This window comes from Anoplopoma fimbria, chromosome 17, assembly GCF_027596085.1.
Source record: "Anoplopoma fimbria isolate UVic2021 breed Golden Eagle Sablefish chromosome 17, Afim_UVic_2022, whole genome shotgun sequence".
Classification (NCBI taxonomy): Eukaryota; Metazoa; Chordata; class Actinopteri; order Perciformes; family Anoplopomatidae; genus Anoplopoma; species Anoplopoma fimbria.
Window position 1 is genome coordinate 11,296,949 of NC_072465.1, and position 14,372 is coordinate 11,311,320.

Sequence of the window (14,372 nt, forward strand, 5' to 3'; positions counted from 1 at the left end):
GCATTAAGAAAAGATAATCCCATTTTATTTTAGAATAGGAATCAAGCTATTACAGAACCATCATAATGTGTGCACTCGTATTAGTTGCTGCACTTACTGTATTCGTATCAGTTCGCTGCACTTATTGAATTTGTATTTGTTTACTGCACTTATCCTATTCGTAGTAGTTTGTAGCACTTACTATATTCGGATTAGTCTGTTGCAATTATTGTTTTCGTAGTAATGTAATGTAATTGCCTCTGCACTATACTTTTGCTCTGGCTTATGCTTTGAGATGCTTGTTTAAGAAAGGAGATGCACTTATGACTTCTGGTGACTAGTAGTTCTCTTGAATACCTATGTTGAATACACTTCCTGTAAGTCGCTTTGGATAAAAGCGTCTGCTAAATGACTGTAATGTAATGTAATGTAATAATTAGGATTCCTAGGACGCCATAGACTTTTTCTTAAATTCAAAATGACTGTTGTGGGGTCTGTAACAATGACAATGAAGACAAGGAACAACATGAACACAGAAATATAATGGTTGAAAGGCTACTCAAACTGTGTGATGACGCTTTAAATTTACCATATCATGAATTATTGGGTATTTATCAACCGCCAAGACGATTCATCTTGATACATTTTTTTATCGAAGCTAAAATTGAACACCTGTCTTTATTTATAACGAATTGAAGAGTATATTCACAAAAATGGACCTACTCCTCACATTACTCCTACAGTGGAGCACAACTAAGATCTAGTACCGTATGAATAAGAGCAAAAAACAATTTCATTAAAAAGGCTCTAGGAACATGAGTGGAAATTACTTCTTAATAAATATCAAGGACCTAATGATAACCTATCAATTTAGCATTGATGATACCAGGCTAGCTAGTCTGGCTTGGCCATCCCATTTAGCCAGGTACATCTAATCAAAAACACAGGCATGACGAGCACCGATTGAAGAAGATTGTTTTTTTTCTTATCTTTGAAACTTGAGTTGAGAAAGGTTAAACAGTTAGCATATTTTCCTGTGATGAGGCCCCTGGAAACCAACCTAAGGTAATGTCCTTTCAGCTTTAAGACCCTTTTTTGGTCTGCACTGAGCATCACACAATAGTCCATTTGCTATTTCAGTAGACTTTTTATTCAGAATATCGCTTATATTAGAAAGATTATGACTAACGGCGATCTATATTATTTGTTGGCAGCTCCATCCCATGATGTTGTCATCAGCTTCCAAAAAGCATTTAGTGAGAACTCATACTATGGCGAGAAGTTCTCATTGAGCACCGTTCTCACATATTCCCCGACACACACTTCATTAGGACTTTAATCACCTCACCAGGCATTAAATGGCATTCCTTTGAGTTGATGCTGGGGGGGGGTTAAAGTATTTACGGTTCCAAACTGTGAAGCGTGGTGGTGTTGAGGGGAGAGAGAGTGCAGCGGGGTCGTGTTGCTGGTTGGCCCACGCGTGGTAAAACACCATGGTGTCCCCGCTTTATGAGTGGAACCAGGTTCCACTCAGGTCGCCATTGTTGGTGCAGCTGAGCCGTGGGGTGGTGGGGGGGGCAGTTTGATGTGTCGAGGGGTCGTGTTTGTAAAAACAGACCCGTCGATGACACTCTCTCCCCTTTACCAGCGGTCACCCCTCCTCCCGACCCCTGCACCAGCACCGGCCAATCTGGAAGCCATTTGCTCGCTCTTCCACAGAGAAAGTTCAGCCTTGATCACCTCCAGCATCTGCTGAGTGTTTATTCACCCACAGCAATCAATTCATTAGACAAACTGAAACAGGACAACTGTAGAGCCACCGATCACCCTGGCCCTGTGGACAAGGAGCCAGTCGGGGACCGACTGTGTGTCTGGAAAATGAGAAGGAGCACTTATACTGCTGGTGAAAAGATGCTTAGCATTTAAACATGTGCTTTACGTGCTTTTAAGATGTTGACATGCTTGTAGTCTAAAATAACTATTTTATAGTAACCTGATCACTTTATAGATTACATTATGTGAAATGTTTTGTCATTAGAAGCTCCTTCCGCGCCCTTGAAACAGACTGCAAAGTTAAAACCGGTTGACATCTGCAACAACTGTTGTCTGAAAAACGGAGCAGAAAAGGTGGAGAGACTCTGGTATAGCTGCAGACTTTGAATGGAATTTCAGTTTGGAATTTGAGAGGACATTCTGACCCGCATGAAAGGTCTGCAAGGTGCAAGAAGTCACAAAGGCCTCAAGACATCTCATGCCATATGCCAGTTTATTAGGATCACCTAGGGGTCTACGCAGTCTGAGGGGCTGTACGAACGTTATCAGCAGAGAGGGACGGTGTCAGGAAAGGGAGAGTTTAATGTATATGTTCTATTTGCTGAAGGGAGAGTAGTCGGACTTTTAGGGAATTATTTGAATTGGCTTTTGCCACGAGGCAGGTTTCCTGTTTGGGGGTCCGGTGTTCAAAGGATGCCCCACAGTGTTATTGAGGTAAAATGAAGTTGGTGACGTCTGTTTGCGTTTAACATAGTTTTTTTGTACTTATTTCGAGCCCTAAACCTCACTAACCTAACTGTGGCAGCTTCACGGTAATGGCAAGACCTTTTTGGGACGGCAGGTTGAGGTAAACAGCAGTGGAGTGAAAAAACAAAATCTGCCTGTATTCTATTTAAGTGCAGTGGACAAGTTTAGTAAATGTTCTCAGTTATGTTACGCTGCTTTTCACAGCATCCTTACTGTCATCAGTCCCCTGTGCTGCTCTGTGTGGACGCATCTGCATATAAAGGTGTCCAAACCATCAGTCCAAAGTCTTCATGTCCCTGAAGGTGTCAGTTTTCACCACGGTAGAAATGTCTCTACTCCTATAAACTAAAGGCTCGTTTGAGAGAAGCTGTGCCCAAACTCAACCTGATGCTTGAGACTTTTAGGACCAAAACATTTGGGAGGATATCTGGAAGCGCCCCCCTCTGCATGTGCCCCACCCACCACCCACCCACCCTCTCCTCCAGCTGAGGGGCTACTCAGCCTCTATAAGAGCCCGCCCTGACACGATGATCACCACCACACTGGACCAGCACACAACAGCCTCGGGGGGGACTTCTGCTCTGTAAAACTGGGAGTTACGGCGACTTTTCACGCGCCTGCTCTCGTCTGCATGCAGCTGTTTTCTCACGGGAACATAAGGGATTGGCTCCCCCCACCCAGGGAAACACTTGCCTCCACATGATGGCTTTCGCTATGCTGAGGCCGGTCTCGACGCACTCCTTCTCTTACCCTGCTGACCTGACCTTGATGTCGGACGATGAGGAGGGGAACCGCAGCGAGAGCAGCGACGGCAGCACCGACCAGGGCTACGGCTGCTGCGGGACTCCCGGGGAGGGTTACGGGCGGGAGTCGCACGGCGCGGTGCCGCATCGGAACGCCGCGAACGCCAGGGAGAGACACCGGACCCAGAACGTCAACACGGCCTTCACGACTCTGCGGACGCTCATCCCGACGGAGCCGGTGGACAGGAAGCTCTCCAAGATCGAGACGCTGCGCCTGGCGTCCAGCTACATCGCGCACCTGGCCAACGTGCTGGTGGTCGGGGACGGGAGGGAGGACGGCCAGCCGTGCCTGAGCGCGGTCTACAAGGAGGCGAAGAGGGGCGGAGGAGGCAAAAAGCCCCGGAACATCTGCACGTTCTGCCTCAGCAACCAGCGGAAAGGGGTAAGATGAAGAGTAAAACGGATGTCAATGCCAATTGCAAAGTTTAGGGTAGAATCATTTGTGTGCCGAATATCCAATAACCCCATAATATGTCCGAAAACGTATCCATCGTTGGATCATATAGTGGGTGTGTATCTTTGTGGATAAACAAGGGACCGCAAAAGTTGTATAAGTGAGGTCAGCATGAAGAGAGAGAGAGAGAGAGAGAGAGAGAGGGAAGCTCAGTGCGAGCAGCACGCCAGTTAAATAAAAAAACATTTAAAAAATCTTAATATAAATGAATATTGTGAAAAAAAATGTGATCCATTAATTCTGGTGGGACATATTTTGTTGTCACTCCAGAATGAATGAATTAATGTGCTGTTTTATTTAGAGATCAGAATGTAAGGATGAAGGCTATGAATGTCATTGGATAAAATAAAATAAAAAAATCTGTTTTATACTGAGATTCAGAAAATATCCATCTCCCCCTTGGTTGGACTTTTTCAGTGGAATGCGTCTATAACTGCATGCATCTCAGTAAAACATGGACGTGGTCAATCTTGGTGATTCAGGGTATTTATTGGTGCCACATCATACAGTGCATAGAGATAACTACTGTGATTTATCCATTTGAGACAGCTATGTCATTGCAATAAACCTATTAATGTGTTCTTAGGAAAGTACATCAAAACATGTGAACTCAGAAGTTGGCACACAGTGACAGTAACCTCCATCTTTGTTCACAGGTGAGAGACAGACGGGACTGTGTGAAAATGCACGGGAGCAGTGCGAGACAGATCAGTCGGCGGTGAAACTGTCTTTCAGCCGGACTGGATCGACTCTTCGGAGCAGACTTCGGGGAAACCTCCACTGACCGTTCCTAGAGTCTGGAAGCGCTGGAAGCGTCTTTGAGGAGAACTCTGACTTTGTGTTTGGGCTCACTGGTCACTTTGCCCTGTGAGATTAGAGGATTGGCACCAGCAGATACACTCACACTTCCTAGCACAAACATCGGAGGGCAATTGATGTTCTGTTCATGTTTATAACAAACACGTCAGGGGATTGGCAAATCAGACATACCGTTGAATTCTGCACAATTAATTATCTTTCAAGAGAAGAATTTCTACTGAGTGTTTAAGCATAATGTTATATAACTACAAAAAGATGCAAAGCCACTACAAAACTACCACAGAAGGAAATTACTATAAAAGGCCGAAACAAAACTACAACAAAAAGAGGCTGAACAACTCTTAATTCTGTGTCTTGCTCCTATGTGGTGGTTTGGCCTAAGGCATGCCTGTGCCTAGCACCCGTTGTCTCATAACATAATGTCTTCTTTTATCAATAGGTCAAACTCTTTAGACTCATGTGAAATAACTAAAGCATCAGCATGTTTACTGGACAGACTGATCTGTCAGAGACATGAAAATGCTCTTGGTGCCTATCCTCTTACACGGACTACTGTATTGGGTGAAAGATACTGATGAGACAAACTCCCATGAACGTTTGCTTGTTCTTCGAGATGAAACTAAGGATTTCGGGAAGCTCGGCTCACAAACAGACTTGCAGAGGACAGACCACTCCGTCCACCTAAGCGGGTGTTGTTAAGTTGCCTGCAACATTTGTGGGGCACTACTGTGTTTGCTTTTTTCATTACATGTTGTAATCTACTGTGAAATTAAATTTATTTTTACATAGACATGGCTCTTTTGTTTGCCCTCACAACAGCTTCACAACCTTAACAATGATTTTAAAGTAGCATCCTTAAGATTTCCGCCCTGGTTGATTTAGAATTGCCATCTGAGTGAAAACTATGGAATTGTTGCCTTTTTGTTGAAACGTGAGCTTCAAGTTTTAAGAATTGTTAGTGCATGGTTCCATTTTTTTTTTTTAGGTACAAAGTAGAAAAAGCATTTTTCCTTCCAGGAATGTCACCACAGATACCCAGTTTGTGATATTGCTAAAAATATCTAATTATTCAATTTGTATAATAGATTAATAGTCATTTAGATAGTTCTGCATTCATTTATCCAGCTTTTGAGATCACTTGAGATTAGCCTGCGGTCCAATACAATACAGCAGCAGCATCTCTCTTCAGAGGCAGTGTCCACATTACCATGGAAAAATGTGTTGCAAAATTACTTTTTCCAACCATCATAGTGTCGGTATTTGGGTGGGAGCAGAAATCTCAAAGCCAGATATATCAAAAAGCAGAGTTAATAAAAAAAATCTGCATGGTGGGTAAGTGTTAATGTCATTGCAATTTTGTGTGAGCAGACCCTTGAACATGGCAATCTTAGTTTTTTAGATCAGTGAAGTTGGAAAAAGTAGGCTGTGCAACGTTAACCCCCTTATCATATGAATGTCCCTTATGTTCTTACAGGTTATAAACCGCATGCAGAGTTCATGTAAATGTAGGACTGCAAAGAATAGACCACTTAACCATTAATGGCATCTGAACCTCTCAGAGGAGGAAACCTATACGGGGAATTCCAATGCAGGTTTGCCCTCTCCGTCTGAGCAATGCCAAGGAATCTCAGCAGAGGAAGTCATCAATCTCTTCCTCAGCGGGTCTCTCTTTGAGAGGCTTGTATCCCAGCAGTGTGTGACCACAGAGAGCCCTGTCAGGGTGGTAGGTGCACAGTGCCAGTTAGGAAGGCATGAATCACAGTCAACTCTGGGGAAAGGTAATGGCAAAACAGGAAGGACACAAATTAGTGGTGCTGGATCTATTGTGGTGACTGATGATTACTCATGGGGACCATCAGGGGGTGCAGCACATTACTGGAGCCGTGCCAACAAGATCAACCACGGACAGGAAGAAGCAGAGTTTAGACTTTGGTGTTGGAGCTGAGAAAAAAATATTGCTTGTATAAGTTCACAAATGAGTGCATTCTCCCCTTTCAAACATGCAATCTGGTTTTCTTGAATGCAACTTTAACTGGAAGCAGCACGTTTTCTGTTTCAATGAATAACACTTTATTCAAAGTTGTGAACATTTGGAACCGGTATCCAGGAAAATACTAAAATCTGAGGGCTGATCTTTGGCATGACTCTGCTCTGGTAGTAAATCTCACGTTGGGATCCACATGTGGTGTTGATCAGTCACAGCTAATATCACCTAGCACCCTGTGTCCAGACAAACACAGCTGCTGTAGCATTAATGTTATACAATCAGTGTACGCGCAGAAACAGAGAGGAACCCCGCTTTTTTTTAAATAGGATGTACTAAAAGCAACGGAAAAAGGGCGAAATGGGCTTAAAGATATGCTTAAAGGATGAACGCCAGCAGATTGATTTGAGAAATCTGCACCGCATTACTTTGCAACGATCACACAATGTGGGGAAAATAAAAGTAGATAATGTCCACTGTGGTGGATTAATTTATTCAAGCAAGTTTGAAATCTCTAAAAGCTGAGAAATGAATTGAAAAATGTAAAACACTATAGTTTTCTTGAAAAAAAGGCAATGTTAAAGGGCTAGTGTGTAGCATTTAGGGGGATCTATTAGCAGAATTGGAAATTAATATTGATATCCATGTTTTCATTGGTGTATAATTACCTGATACTAAGAAATGCTAGGTTATCGTTAGCTTCAAATGAGCCCTTCATATCTACATATGGAACACGTTGCACCTCCATGTTTCTACGGTAGCCCAGAATGGACAACCCAAAAACACTGGTAACGTGAGGCGCCAACATGTGCAGCTGACATAGCCATACCAAAACATACATACAAAGCTGTTCTTCCATAGAAAAGCGTCATTTATGCATGGGACAAGTCCCTGTTTGTTTTTATTTTAAGAATAGCACATCCATGTACACTACAATACTTTACAATACCTATAGGTCCTCTGTATTTCTGCCATAACCGCTCCTTACAAAAGCACTCAGAAGTTACTTATTATCACAGTGTGCAGTGCAACAGCCGAGTCACAGCCAGCCAGGAGATTTATCGCGGATTTGACAACACAGTTATGACTAAACTGAATCCTTTAAATCACCCCTGAGCTGATGTTCGGGGGTACACCCTTCTGGAAGAAAGTTATTGCACTCGCTGTCCTCTGGGGCAGCACAAATAACTGCACACTTGCATAAAGCTTCCCAACCCCTCCAGTCTCTCCCCACCTGTCAGTGCTGAAGCCTAATTAGAAGCTGCTGTGTGAGCTTATCCTGCAGCTCCGAGGGCCCAGCGGAGCCCTGCTCAATGGCTCCCAGAGGCCCCCGCAGGCAGGAAGATGTCGTAGAGGACCAGGAAGGAAAAAGGCCCGAGTGCTTGACCCGGCCAAGACCCTCCCCGTGGGGCCCTGGGGTCTGGGTCAGTGCCAGCTTTGACATCGATCAGGGCCCGGATGAGCCACCATGCTCAGCTGATGCTTATTCTAACTCCTGGGTGGTGCTCAGAGTTACATTAAACATAACATAATAACATAATTAAATCTGTGGATATAGGACATATTGAAAATGTAGATGAAGATTGTATTGCCATGGCTTCTGATGATGGGACGACCATGGAGTGAAAAGAAATCCATGCTTACATGGAGGGAAAAAGCTAAACCGCTACATAAATAAGCATAATTAGCCTTCATAAGTGACTATAGATCAGTAGGAGAGGTAGCAGAGTGTCTTTGACCAAAGATGCATTGCTGTCCAACAAAGCTTACTATGATGGTAAAGGCAAATAAAAAGGGAAAAGAATATCATACCTTTTTTATATTTTTGAAATCCCTTATATTCACAAGTGATATATAGGAAAGTATGGAGCAACCACCTCTGACTGGTGTGGTTTCTTATTAAAAGTAGTGATATCCCCGTACAGGCCGGTATAAAGTTCCATCTGAACGTAAATTAATACGTCAAAGCCGTCAGCAGCACTTTTCCCATCAGCCCCATCTGGTGAACATTAGCAGAGGACGCCAATGGGGCAAATAGGAAGATTGCTATACAGTTCCCCTCCACCGCACTTAAAAAACCCTAAACAGAGCCTTATGGTGCTGTAGCTCAACTGTTTTGACAGGGCAGACACCTTCCGCCCCCTCACTGCCTCTTGGTCAACCCTGCAGTTTCGGAGTAATCGCCATCGGAAACACACTGCGGGCCCTTTTCACGGGAAAGCGGCCTTTGATAGGCCGCTTCCGATTTTTTACGATTGTTTTCCATTGATGGGTGGAGGGAGCAATGAGCAACCTCAGTCCTCTGCAGCAGCCAAACAGGCAGACACAGCACAGCAGTGTGTGTGTGTGTGTGTGTGTGTGTGTGTGTGTGTGTGTGTGTGTGTGTGTGTGTGTGTGTGTGTGTGTGTGTGTGTGTGTGTGTGTGCGCACTTGAACATAGAGTTCGACTGATAAGACTATTTGTAGGCTGATATTAACTCTTATTATTTAGGTTATGGTACACTTGCTACTATAATAATAATAATAATATCCCACGTAATGAAACCAGTCCACTCAGCCTCACTGTCCCACTATAAACCAGTCCACTCAGCCTCACTGTCCCACTATAAACCAGTCCACTCAGCCTCGCTGTCCCAGTAGAAACCAGTCCACTCAGCCTCATTGTCCCACTATAAACCAGTCCACTCAGCCTCTCTGTCCCACTATAAACCAGTCCACTCAGCCTCTCTGTCCCACTATAAACCAGTCCACTCAACCGTACTGTCCCATTATAAACCAGTCCACTCAGCCTCATTGTCCTAATATAAACCAGTCCACTCAGCCTCATTGTCCAAATGTAAACCAGTCCACTCAGCCTCACTGTCCCACTATAAACCAGTCCACTCAGCCTGAATGAGGTTGTGCAGTCCCATCAGGAATTATGGTCACAGAGAGCAGAAAGGCCTCACACACCTCACTGAAATGAAAACTTCCTCTTCTACATCAGTGGTTCATTGAAAAAATGCTGAATTAAGGTAAATGGAACCTTTAGCTCCCATCATTTCATTGGGCCTGTATGTACAGTCTTCCACAAGCTTCTAGCTTGACAGCTGTGAGTTCAAACAATACATGTTCCTTGTTTAGGTTGGTACTGATACATTTTGGGGAGTAGCTGTCACTGTGACTGACTATTGCTGCTTGCTACTTTCACTGGGAAAGAGATGTAAACACTGGGCTGGGTTTTTTGGTTGGATCATTTGAAGAAATGTAGCATACTGGATCTCTCGTTTCTCAAGATTACCAACCCTAGCTTTAATTACCAAAAACATAATTAAACTTGAGCATGGAAATATCATTCTTGACCTTGGGAACAGTATGTGTAACGTAATAATCTCAACTCAAAGGTCAATTCACTACATTTAGCTGATGTGGTTGCACCTGAGCCAGCTCCATTTCCTGATAAAGGCCGGGAGACACAGTTGAAAGCTAAAAAAAACCTAGTAAGTAAACCTTTGGTTTAAACTTGGTCATATAATAGAAATGAAACAAGAGCAAACCTTAAAATATGGAAAATAGGAAACATTTCACTACAAGAAACGAGCCTCCATTACTGTAAATCAGATTTGGGTGACCCTGCCTGTTGATGTCCAGTAGAATATCACTGAAATATCGGTCTAGCAGAGCAGATGAGTGTGTGGGCGATTGTTCCGTATGCGCTGACACACTCTCCTCTCAGCAGCGGACACTCTCGGGACTATTGTTTCCCTCCCAACATGCGGCGGGAGGAAGCGGTGGAATGACCTGAAACATTAGTAGAGACAATATCAGCCCACCGGGGCAGGGCTGTGATTGCTCTCCGCTTGGCTCCTGCTCCTGCTCTGTACCTCAGTCTTGGGGCGGCGGTCCATAATGCAGAGGTGAAAGGTGACTAATCTGAGTCCTGATTTCTCCCCTTGTCAAAATAAAACTACAATATGTCTGTACACTCTCCTCTGAAGGAGGAAAGAGGCAGACTTCCGCAGCGGCCTGACGTCCATCGCAGCCCCAAAAGCTTTCTTAGCAGACAAATGGTGTTTTCTTTGAGTTATCTTTGCTTGGTGAAATACTTTAGTTCTGAAAAAGACATATTCCTGATTTTTTGTTGTTGTTGTCATTCAAGAGCAACTACCAAATTATCCCCCCCCTTTACCAACAATAAATCTGATTATTCAGAGGGGCAAATACGCTACTATCCTGGTTTGGACATATAACTAAGTATTACTGTGCACTTACCTTCGACCCTCAAGTTTGCTGCAGAATAAACGCAGGGAGCCTTTGTTTGTCAGTGGGATTCATGGGACACAACTGTCCCCTCGATCCAAAAAACACACAAACATAAAGCAACATGTATTAAGTTGTGACACCGCACTGGAAAAACTCTCCCATGTATAGCGGAAGAATGTGGATCTGCATAAAGGCAACAAGGCATAAAGAATGATCTTTATAGCAGTAAATGCAATTGTTCAGTGCTTGGAGCCTCCTGTAACTGGAAGATGGATGGCAGGAAGAATATACGTTTGAAAACTTTGAACCAGTTTCGACACCCACAGCAATTGTTGAGAGGATATCCTCAATCAAGGCCCCCAAAGAGCACAATGAATAGTCTCGCTGACAGAAACCTGCTGCCCCCAACAACCTCCTGGACCTGCCTGCTGTGTGTGTGGAGAAGAAGGAGTGTGGCGGCACAACACCACAGACACATGTGAACTTTGTTTCTCATTGAGCGAAGCCAAAAGGATTATCCCACCATTAAATGTGTCTCTCATCTGATAATGGTTAAGTGGTTGCTGGTATTAAAGTGAGATGAAAAAATGTCATGGTTCTGGCTAATACTGCTTTCATGCACATGGTAAGATTAACCTGTTATTTGGCCAGATTAGTCTGTTATCCTATAGGTGGCTCAAGGGCATAGATTTGAATGGGACTACTTTTTATTTAAATCAACTCTATTTAAGTGTGATCATGCAACATATCCTCATACTTATGATATCCTACAAAAAGTTACTCCTCATTCTATAATAATTCCAGTCTTACAACTAGGTTTTAAAACAGGGCTCCAGCATTACGCCCACATTGTCACAGTTTTTCTATATAATTAAAGTTTTATACTGAGACCCAGAATGGTTCGCCATTCAAAAAAAAAAAGTCTTGTTATGGGGTTGCTGAAAGATGAGCAGGCTAAAGTACAGTGTGTATGGTTTTTGAATGTGTGGGCGCCCCCTTTTGGACATTGCTATGAATTTTTATTTTCAAGCTGCCTTTCTTCTAAAAAAAGAATGATTTTGAATTATAAAGACATAGAACGATGAATAGGTACCCATGTTCTTACCTGTGAATGATGCAGCCATCCCTTTATGCCAGGCACTAACAGGGTGTACGTCACTTGGTCCAACTTGTGAAGGCCTTTTCAAGATTTTTTGCGATTTTATAAAGAATCAATCTAATAAAAATGCAATGAAATACAAATGGATACTCTGTGTTTACTGAAGTACGGGCCACAAATTGCCTAACTATGAGTTACATACAGAAGCCTATAGGTCTCTCTGAATGCTTATCTGCGCCATGTCCCTCCAACCAAGGACCCAGGTACTTGCTTATTTTTTGATGGATTCAAATTAGCTTGTAAACTGGCTACTTGGGAAACAACCCGGTTGTACAAGTTATCTGTCAAACTGCAATGAGTGCATAGCTAGAAACAAGCGAGCACCAGCGCCTGTTGTAACTGGCTTATGCCATTGTCCACATCCCATAATTAGGTAGGAGTGGTAGCCTTTTTATACATAGCATCTCCATTGTAGGGCACATGAAAGTTAAAGGTGCAGTGGGTGGTACCTTTGCAGATGCAATCAACTGAAACTCTCTTGTGTGCGATTTTAGAACTTTCAGGACATAATGATTTAAATAAGGACTATTCACATGTCCATATTGAGCAAATGATTTACCTCGCTAAAAATGTCTCTTTCCCAATGTAATTCTACAGGAAAAAGTACTTTTGGGCTCCAAAGCATCAAGTGACAAGTGACAATTCAGTTTATTTTGTATAGCCCAAAATCACAAATTACAAATTTGCCTCAGAGGGCTTTACAATCTGTACACATGCGACATCCTCTGTCCCGGAACCATAATGACATGGTTTGGCCTCTATCTAAAATTTGGTGCTTTTTTCTTTGGGCTTCGGACTCGCTCTGTATGTAAATATAAACAGCTCATTCTAAGGTGACGAAAACACATGTATTATTAATATATTCCATTTCTGCCACTATATTCCCCATAATGGCCAGACAATGTTCCTTTAAGTAATTCAATTCAATTCAGTTTATTTTGTATAGCCCAGAATCACAAATTACAAAAGTGGGTGTCAGCAGGGCCTCAGTAGGTGGCACGATGACAGTCCAAATATAACCCCGATTCCTGGGAACCTGCGAGGCGAGAAAGCACAAGAACTCCGGGGAAGAAGCAAAATCAGTAATGTGCATAAATAGGAGATTAATACATAAAGAAGGAGGGAGAGAAGAGGAGAGAGGAGCTCAGCGTATCCTAGGCTGTCTAGGCATATAGCAGCATATCTAGGGGCTGGACCAAGGCGAACCTGAACCAGCCCTAACTATAAGCGCTATCAAAAAGGAAGGTCTTAAGCCTGCTCTTGAAAGTGGTGAGTGTGTCTGCCCCCCCGGACTGAAACTGGAACCTGGTTCCACAGAAGAGGAGCCTGATAACTGAAGGCTCTGGCTCCCATCCTACTTTTATATACTCTAGGAACCACAAGTAACCCTGCATTGATTGAGCGCAGCTCTCTAGTTGGGTAATATGGAACTATAAGTTCCTTAAGATAAGACGGTGCCTGACCAGTTAGAGCTTTGTAGGTAAGTAAAAGAATTTTAAATTCTATTCTTGATTTAACAGGGAGCCAGTGCAGAGAAGCTAATACTGGAGTAATATGATCTCTTTTCTTAGTTTTTGTTAGAACACGTGCTGCAGCATTCTGGATCAACTGTAAAGATCTAAGAGACCTATTAGAGCAGCCTGATAATAAGGAGTTACAGTAATCTAGTCTAGAGGTAACAAATGCATGAACTAGTTTTTCTGCATCACTTTGAGACAGGATTTGCCAGATTTTCGCAATGTTACGTAAATGAAAAAAAGGCTGTCCTTGAGATCTGTTTTATATAAGAGTTAAAAGACAGATCCTGGTCAAAGATAACTCCAAGGTTCTTAACGGTAGTGCTGGATGCTAGAGCAATGCCATCTAGAGAAACTATATCGTTAGATAATTGAATTCGAAGGTGATCTGGACCTAGTAGGATAACTTCTGTTTTTTCAGAGTTTAACATTAAAAAGTTACAGGTCATCCAGGTTTTTATGTCCGTAAGACATGCTTGAAGTTTAGAGAACTGGTTAGTTTCGTCTGGCTTAATTGATAGATATAACTGGGTATCATCTGCATAACAATGAAAGTTTACTGAGTGTTTTCTGATAATATTCCCCAAGGGAAGCATGTATAAGGTAAATAAAATAGGTCCAAGAACAGACCCCTGTGGAACTCCGTGACTAACCCTGGTTTTCATCGAGCTTTCATTGTTTACATAATACAAACTGAGATCGGTCTGATAAATACGACTTAAACCAGCTAAGTGCGGTTCCTTTAATGCCTATAAAATGCTCCAATCTCTGTAATAGGATTTGGTGATCAATGGTATCAAATGCAGCACTAAGGTCTAGCAATACAAGTACAGAGACAAGTCCTTTGTCTGAAGCTATTAGAAGGTCATTGGTAATTTTCACCAGTGCCGTCTCT

At 42.9% G+C, this 14,372-nt stretch overlaps 1 protein-coding gene across 1 annotated transcript; it reads left to right on the plus strand.

Moving 5' to 3' along the window:
- Positions 1-3,198: 3,198 nt before the first annotated feature.
- On the plus strand, positions 3,199-4,496 carry LOC129106315 (transcription factor 15-like). Its single transcript, XM_054617700.1, has 2 exons — positions 3,199-3,684; positions 4,413-4,496. Exons 1-2 carry the CDS (start codon positions 3,199-3,201, stop codon positions 4,476-4,478), a joined length of 552 nt encoding a protein of 183 aa, XP_054473675.1. The 3' UTR covers positions 4,479-4,496.
- The last annotated feature ends 9,876 nt before the right edge of the window (positions 4,497-14,372 follow it).

Coding starts and splice junctions, on each gene's coding strand:
- LOC129106315 (XM_054617700.1), top strand. CDS start 3,199: ATGATGGCTTTCGCTATGCTGAGGCCGGTCTCGACGCACTCCTTCTCT. Junction 3,685..4,412: donor TCAGCAACCAGCGGAAAGGG/GTAAGATGAAGA, acceptor CTTTGTTCACAG/GTGAGAGACAGACGGGACTG.